Source organism: Papilio machaon, chromosome W (genome assembly GCF_912999745.1).
Source record: "Papilio machaon chromosome W, ilPapMach1.1, whole genome shotgun sequence".
Classification (NCBI taxonomy): domain Eukaryota; kingdom Metazoa; phylum Arthropoda; class Insecta; order Lepidoptera; family Papilionidae; genus Papilio; species Papilio machaon.
Window position 1 is genome coordinate 3,392,130 of NC_060015.1, and position 20,326 is coordinate 3,412,455.

At 39.9% G+C, this 20,326-nt stretch overlaps 1 protein-coding gene across 1 annotated transcript; it reads right to left on the minus strand.

Moving 5' to 3' along the window:
• Nucleotides 1-8,764: 8,764 nt before the first annotated feature.
• On the minus strand, nt 8,765-10,798 carry LOC106716864. Its single transcript, XM_014510505.2, has one exon. It carries the CDS (start codon nt 10,796-10,798, stop codon nt 8,765-8,767), a length of 2,034 nt encoding a protein of 677 aa, XP_014365991.2.
• Nucleotides 10,799-20,326: the final 9,528 nt, after the last annotated feature.

The window sequence follows — 20,326 nt, forward strand, 5'->3', positions numbered from 1 at the left end:
CAGCCTAAAGGTCATACACTAATAAAAACAAAGTAGGTATTTTTGTTATCTCACCGATTAAGCACCCAGGGAGTAGGGGAATGATTGTGCTGCCCAATCGTCGGTCCAGCTTTAAACGTTGAGTGTCGAAATCGCAGTTTTTGAATAGCTTAGAGTAATAAAATCGTTAAAAAGCACGAGTGTGGATAATCCAGCCAAGTACTTTAGAAACGAAATGACAGACCGCGGTTAGATTGGCGGTTTGGTTTGAAAATAGTGTTGCCACACAAACAGTATAAAGTTTTTAAAAATTTCATCAGAACAAAAAAGAAATATTTGATTATCGTTAAGTGAATCTAAAAGCCTCCGCAGACAAGAGACTTATTGGCACAATAGTCTAATCGGCACATAATGTGAATAAGCATGTATTGAAGTAAGCACACTACAGCGACTTACTATCGGTCGACCAAAAAATTGAATTGTGCTTACCTTTTGATTTTAAACCATATAAACATTAAACTATCGAGACTTCTTCGTGTGCATAGCTGCAATTGGCGCATATACACTGCCGATTGTTTAGTTTACTCGTCGATTAATTCCTTTGCTGCATTTCCCCTGACGGTATTCACATAAGATGTGTACTAAAATTCTAATGCGGCTAAAATTCTAAAATAAATACGGCGAAAAATTCGAGTTGCTGTTGCCGCGATAAAGCATCGTCTTCACTCAAAGACGGACTGCTTGGGCACACTATAATCTTCGATAATGCAAACGAAAACTTTATTTTAAACTTTTACAACATGTTCCTTTTAACAATAATCAAAATAAACAACCAAGTCGTCATAGTAATTTTATTTAATTTTTTCAATATGATTTTCTTCCTTTCTTTTGTCATTGTCATTCATTGTCTCACGTCTCTCGCCAGTAACATCAATGTCCTCCCTCGACGTGGAGACCGATAAGGTCGTACAATTTTCTCAAACTCTCAGATGTCTTTCAACTGGAGTTCAGTGGTTATTTTTCTACATTAAGCTCACCATATATATATTTTTTTTAATGGGCGGCTCTATGCCGCCCTCTCGTTCCCCTAACATGATCAAGGTCAGGGACCTGGGGTGCGGGATATTCTTTATTTCTTTATTTATTTGTATAAAAACCATTTCATAAAACTTAGATTACTAACACATTCGTTCTCTTAACTACTATAAATATTAAAATACCATAATAATAATACTATCTACTTACATTTAAAACATAATTTACTAAAATATAAAATAAAACCAATAAAATATTACGATTAAACATCTATGTACAGTTTAAAATTTTCAATAAAATAACATTACAATTATATATATATATATATATATATATATATATATATATATATATATATATATATATATATATATATATATATATCTATTTACAGTTTAAAAAGCAATAAAAACTAATTCTAGGGCAAAAGGGCTATATAAAATAAATACTTAAGAACTACGAATGTGAGTCAATTATATTTTTATGTCTTATTCCTATTTATGGCTTGGAGGGCCGACGCTTTGCAATATTGTAAAAATCTTTCTCTTGTTTTTCTATTTTGTGTTAATGTACTTATTGTTTCCAAATTTATCTTACTATCCATCTCTATTTCAGCGCCGGCCCTCATCGCACCAGATACCGGGCACTCAGTGAGAAGATGCAGCACGGACTCTTCGGTACCCGGATCGCAAATGCACGAGGGGCTCTCCTTGCAGCGGAACCTGCACAAGTACGAGGAGAACCCCCCGTGCCCAGTGAAAACTTGGGTAAGTACCTGTTCCGGGTCTCTTTTTCTGAGCACAGGGAACGCGCGTACGACGTCTGGGAAGAAGACCTTGGTTGTTGAGGCAGTTTCCCCGTCCCTGTAGCGCCCGTTCCATACCTCAAGCGATTCCAATCGGAGTTGCCGCTTGACGTATGAAACGGGACACTTGTCGTAGTTCGGTTTGGTCTTCATTCCGACCGCAGCTTGCTTTGCAAGTACGTCCGCCCTTTCGTTTCCCTCCACCCCGGCATGCGCTTTCACCCAATATAATCTGACATCCTTCCCTTGCTCTCTGCTCTTTCGTACATTCTCTCTCGCTTTCACTGCTAGGGGATGGAGGGAATCGCCTTTTGCTACCGTTTCGAGGGCGGACCTGGAGCCGGAATGAAGACCAAACGAGCGTCGGTTGCTCTTCATTACAAACAGGGTTGCCTCGTGCAGGGCCAACAGTTCCGCCTGGTATACGGTGCAGAAGTTTCCCAGTTTTAATTTCCGGCAGAGAGTCTCCGCGGCGCCATCCCAGATAGATAACGCCGCGCCGACCTTGCCTTCAATTTTGCTACCGTCGGTGTAAATATTTACATCGACGGCAGCTCGCTGAGCCACTTCGTCACCGTCCGCCATGCAGTCGAACTGCATCCCCTCCAGGTGCACCGGGTGCTGCGTCTGGGCGTACGGGACTGGTAATTCCAAATCAAGGTCCCCTAGCACTTGCTGGGAGTGACCCTTCTTTACCTCATAAAGGAGGGCCGCTTCTTGGACCCAAAGGTCCAGAGGAAGCAACCCAGCAAGTGCTAGTACCGAGTTTAGGGACGCAGTCCTGTACGCCCTCACAATCGCTCACCATATATTAGAAACTGTCGTCTAAAGAAGTGTCGAATCCTTGTGTGTTTGGTTCGTCTGTGGAATCGTGACGTAGGTCATTGGGAGGATGTTTTACCAGCAGTTCCATCAGATCATTATTATGCACCATTATTAATGCTATTCCGCATGAAAGATTCTTTAAACATCCTCATAGAACAGTAGACGGAGCACTCTTCTCGGGAAAATTCAGAACCTGAAGAATGCAGGAGGTAATGAAGTTGTGTGAAACGATGAAGCTACTTCTCTTCGGCGATCCTAGAGGTGGTGATGTGGTGTTATTTCAACCTTTGCATTTTTCATAATTTTTATATTTAGAAATTGTTACGTTGACATTGTCACTGTAATTTTTAATGAAATAAAATCAATATATTTGGTGCGCCGTTTATTTATTACATCGATATGTCTGTTAAAAGATTGGTATTCTTGCTTTAGAAATTTAGTGCAGTCTTAAATTGAGTTTGAGTGTTGTGAATGGGATCTTCTTGAGGATCGAAAGAGGTTGTTGCACTATTAGGTTGATTCTATAAGGAAGATATATTTAAAACAGTAGAGAAAGTATGTGCACGAGATAGAATTTTAATTTTATTATTTTACGTTGTTGTTCAATCAATATATTAGTTTAATAATAAACATTATTTAAGTAATTTACAGTGTGTAATTCCTAACCAAATTCTATCAAACTGCGTTAAATCAAATTTATTATTTTTTAAGTATTTGTTATAATTCCGGAACCGGATTCCGGTTCCGGTTGTCAAATTGTAAACATCACAGTGATATCGTCCGAAATAAAATATTGTTCTAAAAATAGTTAGAAATAACAACCCGCCAGTACCACTGATTAAAAACTAAGTGAAAGTGTCCAGAAACATTCAAAACAAATTAACTATAAATTAAAATTAACAGAAATTTGGAAAAACAAACGATGGATCATCAATTTAAAATGTTACTCGACCAAATGAAGCTAGAAATGCAAAAACAAACCATTGAATTAAAAGAATCCATTACTAAAAACATAATGGATAAAATAGATGAAAAATTAACTCCTTTAATCACAGAAAATAATAAACTAAAAAAGGAAGTCGAAAACCTTGAAAAAGAAATTAAACATTTAAAAAGAGGTAACAAAAGTAATAACATCATTATTTACGGATTGGACGATAGCGAAAAATCAAACAACATCTGACCTATTCCAAAAAATTACAAATATTCTTAAAAACGAGTTAAACCTAAATCTACAAGAAAGTGAAGTTAACAGAGTACACCGCTTAGGTAAACAGACGGTCAGTAGTAAGCCGAGACCTGTGCTATGCGAACTCATAATCAGATGGAAAAAAGACGAAATTATGAAAAGAAGAAAAAATTTCAAAACGATTTACATTTCGGAAGATTTCACAAAGGAGGTTTTAGAGAAGAGGAAGGCTTTAATCCCAAGACTGCAGGAAGAAAAGAGGAAAGGAAATGTAGCCTTTATAAAGCACGACCAATTGATAGTTAAAGAAACAAACACAAACTTCGACAAAAGAAAACGAGAACTGTCTATGTCACCAAAGTCACCTTCAAATACACAGACAAAAAAGTTGCAGACAATCAGTTTTTAGCCGACTTCAAAAAGAAGGAGGTTATCAATTCGACTGTATTTTTTTTTTTTTTATGTGTGTTACCGCGATACTCCGCCCCTGGTGGTCCGATTTTGATGAAAAATATTTTAATCGAAAGGAAGTGCTTGCAGGTGGGTCCCATTTTTTTGTTTTTTTTTTAAATAACTAGAAGACTAGTAGATTTTGAATATAGCTTCAAAATTTGTTGCGAAAATTAGGGACATTTTTGCTTTCAGCGCTTACGTAGGCTAAACTATAAGACCTACATAAAAATGATGTATGGCGAATTGTAGCTCTTTAAATGTGCTAAATTAAAGTCCGCGATAGCATATATCTATCTTTTATAGTTTTCTCACAATAACCATTTTTTTCTTCAGAAACATCAATTAAATTCATGCCCTATTTCCGACGCTATTATTCGAGTTCAGTATTAACCCTTATGTAAATAAACATGTTCATTATCAAGAGAATTTAATGTAGATTATATTTGCAATTGAAACTATATCATTCTGTCTAATAGTTTAGGAGATATCGTAAGAATAAAATTACGCGGAAACGAAAAATGCTACACGAAAAGCACAATTTTGCTTTCTGGGCTTACGTAGGTCAAACTATATGACTTACATAAAAATGATGTATGGAGTAACTATAGATCCTTAAATTTGCTAAATTAAAGTCTTCGGTGGCATATATCTATCATCTATGGATGTCTCACAAAAACCATGTTATTGTGAACAAACTTCGATTAAAATGCACACGAAAAACAGCGTCGTAAGCTTACGGCGCTATTATATCAAATCTAACCGTACAAACGCTTTTGATATCATGAGAACACGTTCCAACTCTCTGACGAGCATCCCACAAAACAATAACCATTTTTTTTTTTTTTTTCCAAGGAGGAATGCTTAATGCATACTCCGTGCCTCGGGGAACACACGCGAGTTATGTGAGATTCTCTCCCCGAATGGGAGCATACCCACTAAACCTCCTTGTTCCCTCATGACCATAATGTGGGGCGCCACGGGATCGCTTGAGCTTGCCACCGCGACGCCCCACTGACCCTAACCTTTTTTTTTTTTTTTTTTTTTATATACGTGGGGAAATGCCTTACGCATACCACCCTTGCGGGAACAAGGGAGGTTATGTCGGGCTTGCACCGACTAAAACCCCACGGTGACCTTCTCTTGCCTTGTGCCAGGAACACGGGAACGCTCTCGCACACTACCGTGATCCTGACGGCATAAACTCTGCACGAGTTCCGGCACACACTCCCATACCCGCCAGCTCACAACATTAACTGTCCCTCACCGGAACTAGGTTTGGACAGCGATAGGCATATGGCTATCGCCGTCTAGACTACGCTCATGGGGGGCGCAAGAGAGCCTGGTAGGCTCTCCTTCTGCGTCCAGGTCTCCGGCTACGAATCGGGTCACGGCTGTTCCTCTCTCTGACCCTCTCCGCAGCCTCCTTCTGCGACATCACTTCTTCGCAGAAGGCAACACCGGCGCTCCAAGACCTCTCGCTCGTAAGTATGGCCCTAACGAATACTGGGAGTGAGAGGTCATCCCCAACAACTGAGGACAGATCACGGCGTAGAACAGCCCACTCTTCACATTCTGCTAGCGTGTGTTGCGCTGTATCCTCCTGGCAACCACAATGATGGCACACTGGTGTCGGCTCCCTCCTAGCTACCTGGCAAAGGTATTTGCCGAAACACCCATGCCCCGACAGAATCTGCACCAACCGGAAAGTCAGTGAACCGTGTCGTCTATTTAGCCACTCGGATAAAACCGGTCCTATGGCCTCAATTGTCCTGTAACCTGCTCTAGGGTGGGCTAGCCTTTCTTTCCACCTATCGAGCAACAATTGCTGGGCGTAGCGCTTCTGTAACTGCCATTCTCTAGGGGAAATTTCTTCGCCAGCTATTCGACGTTGAACACGCCATTGATATGTAGCCGCAAGTGCCTCAGCCTCCAGATCCCAAGGAGGGGATCCTGCCATCACACAAGCCGCTTCAAAGGAGATCGTACGGTAGCCACGTATAACTCCGATGGCCATAGTCCTTTGTGGTCGCCTGAGGTGGGCGACGGTATGTCCTGTTAAGGCCCTCGTCCAAACAGGTGCACCATATAAGGCCATAGATCGTACGACCCCCAGATAAAGACGGCGGCTACTCGCTTCAGGCCCGCCCAGGTTTGGCAATAGTCGCCTTAAGGCAGCAGCCACAGCCATTAATCGAGGGGCTAGCTGGGCAAAGTGTTCCCGAAAGTTCCAGCGGCTGTCAATGATAAGTCCGAGATACCTCATTTTAGATGTAACTTCGATGCGATAGTCACCAACACTGATAAATGACCCACGGGGTGGCGCTTGACGGGGTCCGTGGAAACACATAGCCTCAGATTTATTGAGTGCCACGCTGAGACCCAGAAATCTAATTCTGCTAACCACCTGCTCAACGGATATGGACGCGAGACGGACTGCGTCATCGAAGTTACTTGCTCGAGCTGTAACAAGCGTGTCATCTGCGTAACAAACTAAGTTCACGCCAGGGGGCAGGTTGCCACGCAAAACCCAATCATATCCTATGTTCCACAATAGAGGGCCAAGAACGGAGCCTTGCGGAACACCATGTGACACTTCTCTTCTCACCAGATCACCAGTGTGTCCAGTGTACGAAATATACCTGCCAGAGAGATAATCAGCAACTATCCGTCTTAAATAGAGGGGCAACCTGTGGAATATTAGTGCTTCCCTTATCCACGACCAAGGCAGGGTGTTAAATGCATTTGCGATGTCTAAAGACACTGCTAAAAGTACCTCACCCCTCGCTATTGCCTCGTCCGAGTAGGCCTTAACTCGCATGATAGCTTCTAACGTCGAACGACCCACTCGGAAGCCATATTGTTGGTCCGATAGATCGGGTCCTACTGAACCGAGATGTTCCATGATCCGACGGGCAATGACCCGCTCAAAAAGTTTACCGACTTCATCTAGCAAGACAATTGGGCGGAAAGCGGTGGGTGAGTCTTCAGAACGTCCTTCCTTCCTGATGAGGACGAGTCTTCCAGTCTTCCATTTGGATGGGAACTGGCCCGTCTCAAGACAGGCGTCAAATAGCCTACGTAACCGGTCTCCCAAAGCGTCAAACCCATGCACGACTAGGTACTCCGTCAGGCCCCGGAGCTTTGTTTTTAGTTCGTAGTTTAGAAATTACGCTATCAAGTTCCATTTGTGAGGTCTTTTCCACTACTAGTTGCTCGTCATGGGAAGACTCCGTTAACGGTGGTGGTGGTGAGTGTTCACTTTGACCGGGAAATAATGTAGCCAAGACGTTTTCCAAAACACAAGGTTGCAGGGTTTCTGTAAGCGGTCGCGCCCACGGTCGAATTTTCCCCCTTACAGTTTTATATGGGCGTCCCCAAGGGTCACGGTTAAGCGTCTCTAGCAGTTCCTCCCGCGATCGAACCTTTGCCTCTTTGATGGCCTGCTTGAGGGCTTTGGTGCGCTCTTTATACTCTGCGTATAGCTGGACTTCCAAATTAACGTCGCGGTGTAGTCTTCTACGATACCTAGCATACCGTCGCCTAGCTACCACACATTGCTTCCGCAGATTAGCTATGTCTAAAGACCACCAATACACCTGACGTTTCGGACGCCAACACTGAGAAATTTTGCGCATACCGGCGTTGCATACTTGGGCCATGGCAAGTCCAAACCAATTCGCTTCTTGTTCAACGTCAATATTTCCAGGTGGAGGGTCCAACCACGCTTGAACTATGGATGCTTCCTCCAGCGCAACTTTATTGCATCCTTTTACAGACCACCTTCTAGTAGACGTCAAAGTATTATGTCTCCGCGTATAGTTTGTTATGGAGAATTCTGAGCTATCAGAGATGTCGAACCTGATGTAAAGAGGTCTGAGAGTGTTTCGACATCTTCCAGTACCTTCCAGCTTCGAACACGACGTGCGATAGATGGGGATGCGAAAGAAACATCTACGATGGATCCCCCATATCTTCGCACACAAGTGTTTACTGATCCTTGATTTAGAACCAGCAGGCCGGTTATCGTCATCCAATCCGCCAGTACTTCGCCACGAGGATCGCTTACAGGGGACCCCCAGACTCCAGATTTTGCATTTAAATCCCCAATCAGTAATGCTGATCGAGGCTGCACTTGCCTGATGAGAGTTCCCAGTTCTGCCAGAAAATCCTCGAATTCAGCCAGGCATCTATTTGGAGAAAAGTACACTCCGATAATGACAATCCCTTTCCACTCAATTGCCACGTAGCCTTTACCTTTAGTTATTATAGTCAGAGGAGGCATTTGAGCAGTTTGCGCTGATATGATGGCCACAAGTCCGTCTGTATCATCCACCCAATATTGCGAGGGTGGGACAAGATACGGCTCGGAAACTACCGTAATATCGATTAGCCACTGCTTTATGCTCTGTAAAAGTATATCTTGAGCAGCAGCGCAGTGGTTGATATTCGCTTGAAGGAGACGATAGGAGGCCATTGAATCAATTGATTATCATCGATTCCATCGGTGTAGGTCTTTCATTCGGTGGATTAGCAGTTACGCTTTTCCCACTCTTTGGCTTAGGCGGAGAGCACTGCTTACTGCCCAAAATATGATCGGCAGGCCTATTCACTGCAGAGCAAAGTGGGCAATTTGGATCCCTCAAGCATGTTACCGCTTTGTGGCCGGGTTGACCACATCTGTAACATAGATTACTACGATCCACCTCAGTGGTACATTGCGCGCGCACATGCCCATTGTGTAGACATCTGTAACATCGAGTTGGCCTGGGTTGTAGTAATTGAGCTTTCGCGGAAATCCAGCCCACCAACAACCTCCCCTCACTACCGATTTTCTTAGCTGCCGCAACCGGGCAGCGCACCCACAAAATCCCAGTACCAAACGTTGATCGACGAATTTCGCCAGCCTTCACTGTTTCTTTAGGACAAATTCCTTGCTCGGTAACTGCGTCTATTACTTCCTGAACAGTCACCGAATCATCCAGGCCAGTAATACGCATGTCAGCGCACTTTATTGGCCTTGTCACCTTAGCAACGTCGATAGGTAGAGATGCTCTAAGCTTTTCGGCTAAAGAGTCTGCTTTCTCACCACTTCCTTCCCCTGGGATCTCTAGGATACGAGCTCCAGTTGCAGCCTGGCGATATCGCATCGCTGTGATTACGAGACTTGCAAGATCAACTTTTTGCTTAGCCTCTGCCAGCACCTGAGCATAAGTGATGCCTCGGTCTTCAGCTCCGGGCTGGAGAGAAATTACTACAGCCGCGGATTTAGGTGTACGAAGTCTAGGTTGCCGATAACGACTATTCTCCGCTGATCTTAAACCACTGTTACCCGCAGATAAGGTTTGGAGTCCTACATTGTTTTTATTCTTTTTGTTTCGGCTTTTACGTCTCACCACAGTGGCCCAACTTTCACTGACTTTTTCGGGCTCGACGTGTTGGGAACTAGTTCGTTTTAAGTTTTCTTCTTGCGGGTTGCTGCCATCAGCCGTCCCCAACCCTGACTCACTGCGCTTATCAGAAGCTAAGGGAGGACGAGTGCGCCTCGCTGGCAGGAGTCTCTCCTCCAATGCTTCGAACCTCGCATCTATCATCCTCCCGACCTGGCGCAAAACGACGCTGGCTACTCCCTGGGACGTATCAGTGTCATTAATAGGTGTAGGAGTCGACCTTCTGTTTATATGCTCCACCTCTTTACGCAAATCCGCCATATCTTTCTTAAGATCTTGGATTACACCCTGCAAACGAGTGTTTTCTTCTTGTAGCTTGACTGTTTCTTCACTTGATGTTCTGAGATGTAGGGTGTCAACTGCAATTTTGATGGACATAGCTGCGTCTTTTAGTGCCCGTACAAATGTCCCTTTTAGATTTTTTGACTTATTAGCCACCTGCATGATTACCCCGATGTCGGTAAGTACCTGATCGCTTAACGCCGCAGCAGTGCGATCATCACACGGTACACCGGGAGCCACGTTGATGGCTGCGCGTCTTTCTGCAGCCTCTCGCGCCGTGTCTTCCATGTCTTCCTCGGCTGTTTTATCTCCCTCCATAGGTTTTGGTAAAAGAAACTGTTGTCTCATCTCGTTCGCGTTGGTTGCCTGCACCTTAGCCGGTTGAGCGGTAGGTGTCTCGCTGTCGGTTGAACAAACTGTCTTGGACAGACGTCTTTTTCCCCGTGCTGGCTTAGAAATCTTTTTCGCTTTATCGGTTGTTGCCGTGGCGGTTGACATGAATGAGGCGTCTGATGCCTCACTTTCACTCTCAACTACCCGACTTCCTGTCGTCGTGTAAGGGCGAACGTTTCGCCCTCGTCTATTCCGTGTTGGTACTTTACCTTTCCACAGCATCGCTATTTGGTCACTGAATGGACCCGCGGCCGGCACAACTGCATTGCCGTGAAGTAGAGCAGTGCCCCCCCCAGATACGTTGGGGCTGCCCGGGCAAGGCCCGGGGGTGGATTCTCCGGTATCGCCGGTACCACCCTGGGGTAGATTATCTTTCAACTCTACATTCATTTTGGGTTTCCTTTAATGGGTGTGGTCCCAGTTAGCGCTAGCGACTAGGTTCCCCCCCAGCCATTCATCCTATCAGCACGCGAGACCTTAGGATTGGGCGCTGCACCCTTAGGCGCTCCTTGAAGACGACACCGTGCAATGCAGGTTCGGAATCCCCGCCTCCCCCGCTGGTGCCGCCTAGGGTTTATAGAGACCCCGCCTCTTGGCCCCCGTCTTGATCAAGACAGGGGCCCGCGGTCCCGGTGATGGCCACCGGGATTACGCGATGGGACGCAGGATCACACGCCATCGCATAACAGCTCTGCAAGCAGAGTGCTACCGAGGTCGTGCTCCCACGTCCCGACCGACGGCCACGACCCTATTGGGCCGCGCCACCCACCACGCTCAAGGCTTACCCTCACCTTTCGCCGCCCTGAAAAGGGCAGTTACTCAGCTCGGTTTCGCCGCCCTCTCATGTACGGACCCACAAGTGGGCCCGCACCCTAACCTACCTTAACTAACTTAACCTAGCCTACTCTAAACTAACCTATAGGTTCGCCCTCACCTTTCCCTGTACTCAGCTCGGGGTCACCTCCCTCTCTTTTGCGAGCCCACAAGTGGGCACGCAGCCTAACCTAACTTACATAACTAACTAACCTAATAGACGCTCGCCCATCTGCGAGCGCCGCCCTCTCTTTTGCGAGCCCACAAGTGGGCCCGCAGCCTAACCTAACTTACACAACTAACTAGCCTAATAGACGCTCGCCTTGCGGCGAGCGTCTATTCTAACTAACCTACTTAACCTAACTAACCTAGCTAACCTACCAGTGTTTGGTTCGCGGGGCCGAAGCCCTACCCCGGCAGAAGGCCGGGGCGTTCCCCTATCCAGCACCCGGGGACGCGCCACGTCGGAGTTCACCTCTCCGCCCACTCGGACAACCGAGCAGGTCCGTGGTACAAAACAATAACCAGTAGCAACTACTGACAACCGATAAACCGAATACCCAACAAAAATATAAAAACGTACAAACAGACAAAATACTAACTCCCCAAGCCGACTGGTCCTCGTGGGGGATGGAGACCACAACCCTCCAAAAATAAAAAACCAATCTCCAAGATCAAATAAAATTTATATCGCAGCCCTAAATGTACTCACACTGAAGAATGAGGAAAACTATATAGAACTAATGTATGCACTAAAAAGAATTAACTGGGACATTGTCGGTCTCAGTGAAGTGAGACGAGAAGGAGAAAGGATTATTTGCTACGAAGATTCCCTGTTGTACTACATAGGAACAACCCCAGGCCAGTACGGAGTTGGCTTTGTTATCAAAAAACACCTTACAGAGTACATAGAAGGTTTTATAGGGATCTCCGAGCGGATAGCAATTATGAATTTGAAGCTACCAGGATACGATAAACCGTGGTCTATAATACAAATATATTCACCCACTGAACAATCAGACTTAGAAACAATAGAAACATTCTACCTTAATCTTAACGACGCAATTAGGCAACATGCTCACAAAAACTTAATTGTAATGGGCGACTACAACGGCAAAATCGGAGAACGACGTACAAGCGAATGCACAGTAGTAGGACCATATACATACAGTAATAAATCAAGAAGTAGAAATGGAGAAAAAATCATAAATTTTGCACTTGAAAATAATTTAACTATACTCAATACTATGTACAAAAAAAAGAAAAAGAAAATGTGGACATGGTTGTCGCCAGATACCAAAACAAAAAATGAAATTGACTTCGTAATGACCAATAAAAACAGGTGTTTTATTAATTTTAATGTTATCAACAATTTAAACTTCAACACCAACCACAGAATGGTTCGAGCAGAACTAAAGACAACTCAACCAAGAAAACCAAGACCCAAGCAAGAAATAGCAGCCATAAAGATCGGAAAGCATCAAGGAGAACAACTAGTTACCATTCTAAGACAAGTTTAAAGAATTTCAAAATATAGCAACGAGTCTGAGAACGCAAGAAAAGTACAATCGGATAGAAAAAAAATTTAAAACTCAAATTCAACTTAGTAAAATAAATAATGGAAGCGAACCGAGAAAATGGCTATCAACTAATACTATAAAATTATTAGAACAAAGAAAACACCTGATAAGTAAAAAACATATAAAAGATAGAAGAAAACAGCTTGCAGAGATCAGTAAAAAAATCAAAGAAAGTATAAGAAGAGATAGGAAACAGAGCAGAATGGAAATCATAGAAAACTACATTGTCAAAACAGGGGGTGCCAAAAAAGCATATAGAGAATTGACAAACTCGAAGGACTGGGTGCTGAAAATGAAAAGCATTAAAGGAAATTGGAATCATAATAGAAGAGAAATATTAGAAATTGCCACAAACTATTACAAAAAACTATATGAATGCCAATCTATGGAAAGCAAAGTGATTTTGATGGACAATTCAAATATCCCTTGCATCGTTCATGCCGAAGTTGAGGAAGCTATAGACACACAAAAAAAAGACAAAACACCAGGACCCGATGGTATAAGTAACGAAATACTGAAACTAGCCAAAGAAGTAATAACACCTATTTTTAGCCGACTTCAAAAAGAAGGAGGTTATCAATTCGACTGAATTTTTTTTTTTTTTTTTATGTGTGTTACCGCGAATCTCCGCCCCTGGTGGTCCGATTTTGATAAAAATTATTTTAATCGAAAGGAAGTGCTTGCAGGTGGGTCCCATTTTTTTGTTTTTTTTTTAAATAACTAGAAGACTAGTAGATTTTGAATAAGCTTCAAAATTTGTTGCGAAAATTAGGGACATTTTTGCTTTCAGCGCTTACGTAGGCTAAACTATAAGATCTACATCAAAATGACGTATGGCGAATTGTAGCTCTTTAAATGTGCTAAATAAAAGTCCGCGATAGCATATATCTATCTTTTATAGTTTTCTCACAATAACCATTCTTTTCTTTACGAAACATTAATTAAATTCTTGTCCTATTTCCGACGCTATTATTCAAGTTCAGTATTAACCCTTATGTAAATAAATATGTTCATTATCAAGAGAATTTAATGTAGATTATATTTGCAATTGAAACTATATCATTCTGTCTAATAGTTTAGGAGATATCGTAAGAATAAAATTACGCGGAAACGAAAAATGCTACATCGCGTTACAATGAATAGCACAAATTTGCTTTCTGGGATTACGTAGGTCAAACTATATGACCTACATTAAAATGATGTATCGAGTAATTATAGATCCTTAAATTTGCTAAATAAAAGTCTCAGGTGGCATATATCTATCATCTATGGATGTCTCACAAAAACCATGTTATTATGAACAAACTTCGATTAAATTGCACACGAAAAACAGCGTCGTAAGCTTACGGCGCTCTTATATTATATTCGATATGAATCCTTATCCAAATAAATATGTTTGATGGCTAGAGTATTAAATGCAGATTACATTAGCCTTTAAACTATGTAATTCTGATCAATAGTTTGGAAGATATTAAATTATTAAAAACTACGCGCATTCGAAAAATGCTAGTGCGGCGCGCGGCTGGACAAAATTAAAGGCACGCTACGATGTATTAGTTCGGTAATTTTCAATTTGTATACCGATTTTGATAATTATTTCATTGTTTAAAGGATAAGTGGTTATCTGGTGTATTCTAAATTAGTTTTTGAATTGAAGTACACACATATTAAATAGGAAAGTCCTTTTCTTTATTTGTCTTATTTATGTCCTTATACGTATTAAGGAAATTTGTAATTAAACTTCAAATTCACTGAAAATTGAGAAATAAAACAAACATTTTAAGAAAAAAAAATAGCCGACTTCAAAACAAAAAAAACTATCTCAAACAAAATGCGCTCAAAAGTAACTTAAAAAAAAACCAATTTCAAACAAAATGCACTCAAAAGTAACGTAAAAAAACAATTTCAAACAAAATGCACTCAAAAGTAACGTAAAAAAAACAATTTCAAACAAAATTCACTCAAAAGTAACATAAAAAAACAATTTAAACAAAATGCATTCAAAATAACATAAAAAACAATCTCAAACAAAATGCACTAAAAAAAAACAAAATAATGTCATGAAAACTTCTTTCTTTCTTTCTTCTCTCTTTCAAAAACCCTCTAAACTCTAAAGAAAGTTCTCTTCTTTCTTGTAACATGTCTATATTGTATAATTATTGTTATTTTGGAGTCGGTTTCGGCCTAAGTAGGGACATAAACGTAAGTATGTCTAATACATCTCAAATATAAAATGTCACCTATTTACTTCGGCCGACACCGACTGCGAAATAACAATAATTATACAATATAGACATGTTACAAGAAAGAAGAGAACTTTCTTTAGAGTTTAGAGGGTTTTTGAAAGAGAGAAGAAAGAAAGAAAGAAGTTTTCATGACATTATTTTGTTTTTTTTTTAGTGCATTTTGTTTGAGATTGTTTTTTATGTTATTTTGAATGCATTTTGTTTAAATTGTTTTTTTATGTTACTTTTGAGTGAATTTTGTTTGAAATTGTTTTTTTTACGTTACTTTTGAGTGCATTTTGTTTGAAATTGTTTTTTTACGTTACTTTTGAGTGCATTTTGTTTGAAATTGGTTTTTTTTTAAGTTACTTTTGAGCGCATTTTGTTTGAGATAGTTTTTTTTAACAGAAATGTTCAATGACATCATACGCACCGAGATTATACCACAGTGTTAGTTTATAATCGATATTTACTCTATGATCAATAATGTAAACGAACTATCGATTCATTGATCTATGATCTATTCAATTATCTATGACCTTTGTAAAAGATGGCGAGTCGCTAATAAAATTTCGAACAAGTAATAAGCGTTTCTCTTCTCAAGATCCGACATAACCACATCCAACCAACACACAGCAATGGACAGAGTCTAATATTATTCTTATATACAAGAAAGGAGATAAACATGAAATTGGAAACTACCGCCCCATCAGTCTCATGTCCAACATATATAAATTATTTGCTAAGATAATATTAAAACGCATAGAGCGAACATTAGATGAACATCAACCCATTGAACAGGCAGGTTTTCGCAAAGATTACTCGGTGATCGATCATATCCATTCAGTACGGCAAGTGTTAGAAAAATACAACGAATACCAACGCACATACTACATCGCATTTATTGACTACAGTAAGGCATTCGACTCTTTACTTCACGAAAAGATTTGGGAGGCGTTAAGAGACCAAGGAATTGAACACAAATATATCCGCTTAATTAAAAATATATACAGTCACAGTACCGCTAGGATTCAATTAGAAAAGAAAGGAAAACAATTCCGAGTGGAAAAAGGAGTCCGACAAGGGGACCCCTTATCTCCAAAATTGTTCTCAGCTGTGCTAGAATCGGTGTTTAGATGCCTCAAGTGGAGAAATCTTGGAATAAATGTGAACGGTGTTCCTCTCACGCACCTACGGTTTGCAGATGACATAGTTTTGTTTGCTGAAACATCAGAAGACATTGAAAAAATGATAAGAGAGCTAGCAACTGAAAGTGAGAAAGGCCTGAAACTAAATCCGGAAAAGACTAGAGTAATGACCAATGGAAGGAAAAACACAATTAACATAGAAAATAGTGAAATTGAATATACAGATGAATACATTTACCTAGGTCAGCTAATGACACCAAACGATTCTACACGTAAAGAAGTCGAGCGGAGAATAAGCAACGGTTGGAGTAGATATTGGGGCATGAGAGAGATCATGAAAGATAAGAAGTTACATATAAATATTAAAAACAAACTATATAACACCTGCATTCTACCTGTCCTCATGTACGGCTGCCAAACATGGGCTCTAACTCAAAACATAACTAATAGATTAGCTACATGTCAGCACGCAATGGAAAGAAGTACATGTGTATGTTGCTAATAAAAAAGTCAGACAGAGTCAACAACCGTACCATCAGAAGCAAGACAAGAGTTACAGACATAGCATCCAAAATCAGAAGGCTCAAATGGCGATGGGCGGGACACACAATAAAAGGACCAGACAAATGGAGCAAAACTCTGACTCAGTGGTACCCCAGAGACGGAAAAAGGAAAAGAGGCAGACCGCTGAAAAGATGGGGCGACGACATTAGGAGTGTAGCAGGAGTGACCTGGAGTAGAGTAGCACGAGAAAGGAATGAGTGGAAAAGGTTGGAGGAGGCCTTTGCCGATTGGCAAACAGATCTGCAGAAAATAAGCAAAAAGAATATACTAGAAGAGTAACATCTAACGTGTAACTAACTTTATTCAACTTCTAACTTTCAATCTGTTAACCTTTACACTAGCATATTATATTAGTTATTTTTATTGTAACTTGTAAGCAGAACTGAATAAAAGGCTATTTTATTTTATTTATTTATTTGTTATAATTTGTGTTACATTTTTTGTTATAGTGGCAAAAAAATTTCTTTTCTTCATCCCAATCTAAACGAGGCTCAAACCATAAATGACAGAATAATCTGTTGACCAATAAGAGACCAGGTGAGCTGACCAATCAGGGAAGTGGTCATGAATTATCGGGCCGTGCAATATCACCCCCGTACCGTTAATGTACAGCCAAATAATTCGTGTACAAGTAATGCACGGCCTAATATTCCGTGACCAGTGGTCGCCAATTATCAGGTCGTGCATTATCGTGGCTGTACAATATCGGTACGGTCTGGATAATGTACAGCCACGATAATGCACGACCTGATAATGTACGGCCCAATAATTCATGTACAAACAAAGGTTTGTTTGTACATGAATTATCAGGCCGTGCATTATCGGGTCGTACAATATACGGACTCAAATAATATACTGTAGATCTGGGAAACAAGCGGCCATATTAAACTTCTTTTCAAATTGGTTGGTTATTAGTTATTACCCGTAAAAATAATACCACCATCTTGTTGTAAAAATTACCCTGAATTTAGGGGAAATAAATTATAGTATGTATAATGTATATAAATGAAACAATTCACATTTTTATACTATTTTCAACAGATTTCAAAAGGAGTTTTTAATTCTAGTAATAATTATATAATAATTATATATATAAATAATATGCTGTGTTTTTTAAATATTTGATACTTTCTTATCCCGTTGATTTTAAAGAGTATGCTTTTTAATTTGTCCCATGTAAATTTTATTTCTTAGAAATTACAATCAAAATAGTTAAATATTAAGTAGTTTTACATGTACTGTTCACCGTAATGATATACAGAGTAATTTAAAATTATATGACTATAATATTGGTATGTTTTTTGTAGCTTTTAATGAAGACTTAGGGCTTCGTGCATATCGAAGAAAAACAGGACATCGTTTGAATGCTCGTCTAATGGACCTAAGACTGAAGAGATGCCGCGCTTTGTTGAAGCGGTACGCGGGAAAAAAATATCGGGATATTCTTTTTTTGGAGTCACTCAAGACATCCTTGATTAAGGCAGCCGCCGATATTGACATGGACCTCGTTCGTGCTGCGATAGACGACTGGCCGAGCAGATTGAAGGCCTGTATTCAAAATCACGGAGGTCATTTTGAATTAACTTTAGTGTCATAAGAATCTATGTTTTGTTAAGTTCATTTTGGTATATAAATGGTCACATAATGAATAAACTTGTTTCAATTATTTTATATTAAACATACTAAGTACATACATATTGACTAAGTATTACCAAAAAATCTGTTTACCTAACCTTAGTCATATAAACAAAAATTACGCATTGTTTTTTATATTTATTACATTTATTAATTACAATATAATTGGGAATATATAAATTGGTATATATTAAATTATATCGTAATTATTTATTTTCGGGACAAAACAAATAACTGGTAACCCCAATCCTTTTACTTATATATAGGTATAGTCTATAGTACTCTCTATCTGTCCCTTACGGGTGAACGCGCGTGCCAAATCTATATAATTCTTAATCTGAGGTCGGATCGCTCGGATCGTTACTATTGGCAGGTTTAGCTGAAAAGTTTGCACCGATCTCAGATGAAGAATTATATAGATATGACATGCGCGTTCACCCGTAAGGGACAGATAGAGAGTACTATAGACTATACCTATATATAAGTAAAAGGATTGGGGTTACCAGTTATTTGTTTTGTCCCGAAAATAAATAATTACGATATAATTTAATATATACCAATTTATATATTCCCAATTAAATTGTAATTAATAAACGTAATAAATATAAAAAACAATGCGTAATTTTTGTTTATGTGACTAAGATTACGTAAACAGATTTTTTTAGTATTACTTAGTCAGGTCATAAATTCTGTCACATGTTTAATATAAAATAATTGAAACAAGTTTATTCATTATGTGACCATTTATATACCAAATTGAACTTAACAAAACATAGATTCTTATGAAACTAAAGTTTATTCAAAATGACATCCGTGATTTTGAATACAGGCCTTCAATCTGCTCGGCCAGTCGTCTATCGCAGCACGAACGAGGTCCATGTCAATATCGGCGGCAGCCTTAATCAAGGATGTCTTGAGTGACTCAAAAAAAAAATTTCCCTATATTTTTTTCCCGCGTACCGCTTCAACAAAGCGCGGCATCTCTTCAGTCTTAGGTCCATTAGACGAGCATTCAAACGATGTCCTATTTTTCTTCGATATGCACGAAGCCTTAAGTCTTCATAAAAAGCTACAAAAAACATACCAATATTATAGTCATATAATTTTAAATTACTCTGTATATCATTACAGTGAACACTACATGTAAAACTACTTAATATTAAACTATTTTGATTGTAATTTCTAAGAAACAAAATTTACATGGGACAAATTAAAAAGCATACTCTTTAAAATCAACGGGATAAGAAAGTATCAAATATTTAAAAACACAGCATATACCAGAATTAAAAACTCCTTTTGAAATCCGTTGAAAATAGTATAAAAAATGTGAATTGTTTCATTTATATACATTATACATACTATAATTTATTTCCCCTAAATTCAGGGTAATTTTTACAACAAGATGGTGGTATTATTTTTACGGGTAATAACCAACCAATTTGAAAAGAAGTTTAATATGGCCGCTTGTTTCCCAGATCTACAGTATATTATTTGACACAAATGACATCTGCGTTTGGGCGCATAATGTTCGAAAAATACTATTTTATTTTAGCTAATTTTACCCGTATTTTAACATATTAGTTATTACAAAGACTGTAAAAAACAACTGGTTTGTATTTTCTTCCTTATTTTGTATGAATACATGTGAATAAGTGCGTAGTTTCAGTACTTACGATTGAAAGGTTATGTTTTTCTCTTTTCGCTGACTACGGCTTTTACAACCAACAATACAGCAGTATACCATGTTTTATACACTTGATCTCACTAAAACTGTAATATCAAAATATTTTTGCACAATTACAGCCACTAAGTACTCACAATTTTCGAAAAATAGCACGAATGTCAAACTTTGTTAGGGACAACCTAGGTTGTTTGTAGGGGACAACCTTTGTTCCAAACAAGCCCCAAAGCCTGGACCTCCGTGAAGTTGGCCCCCTCACTTTCATTTTTTTA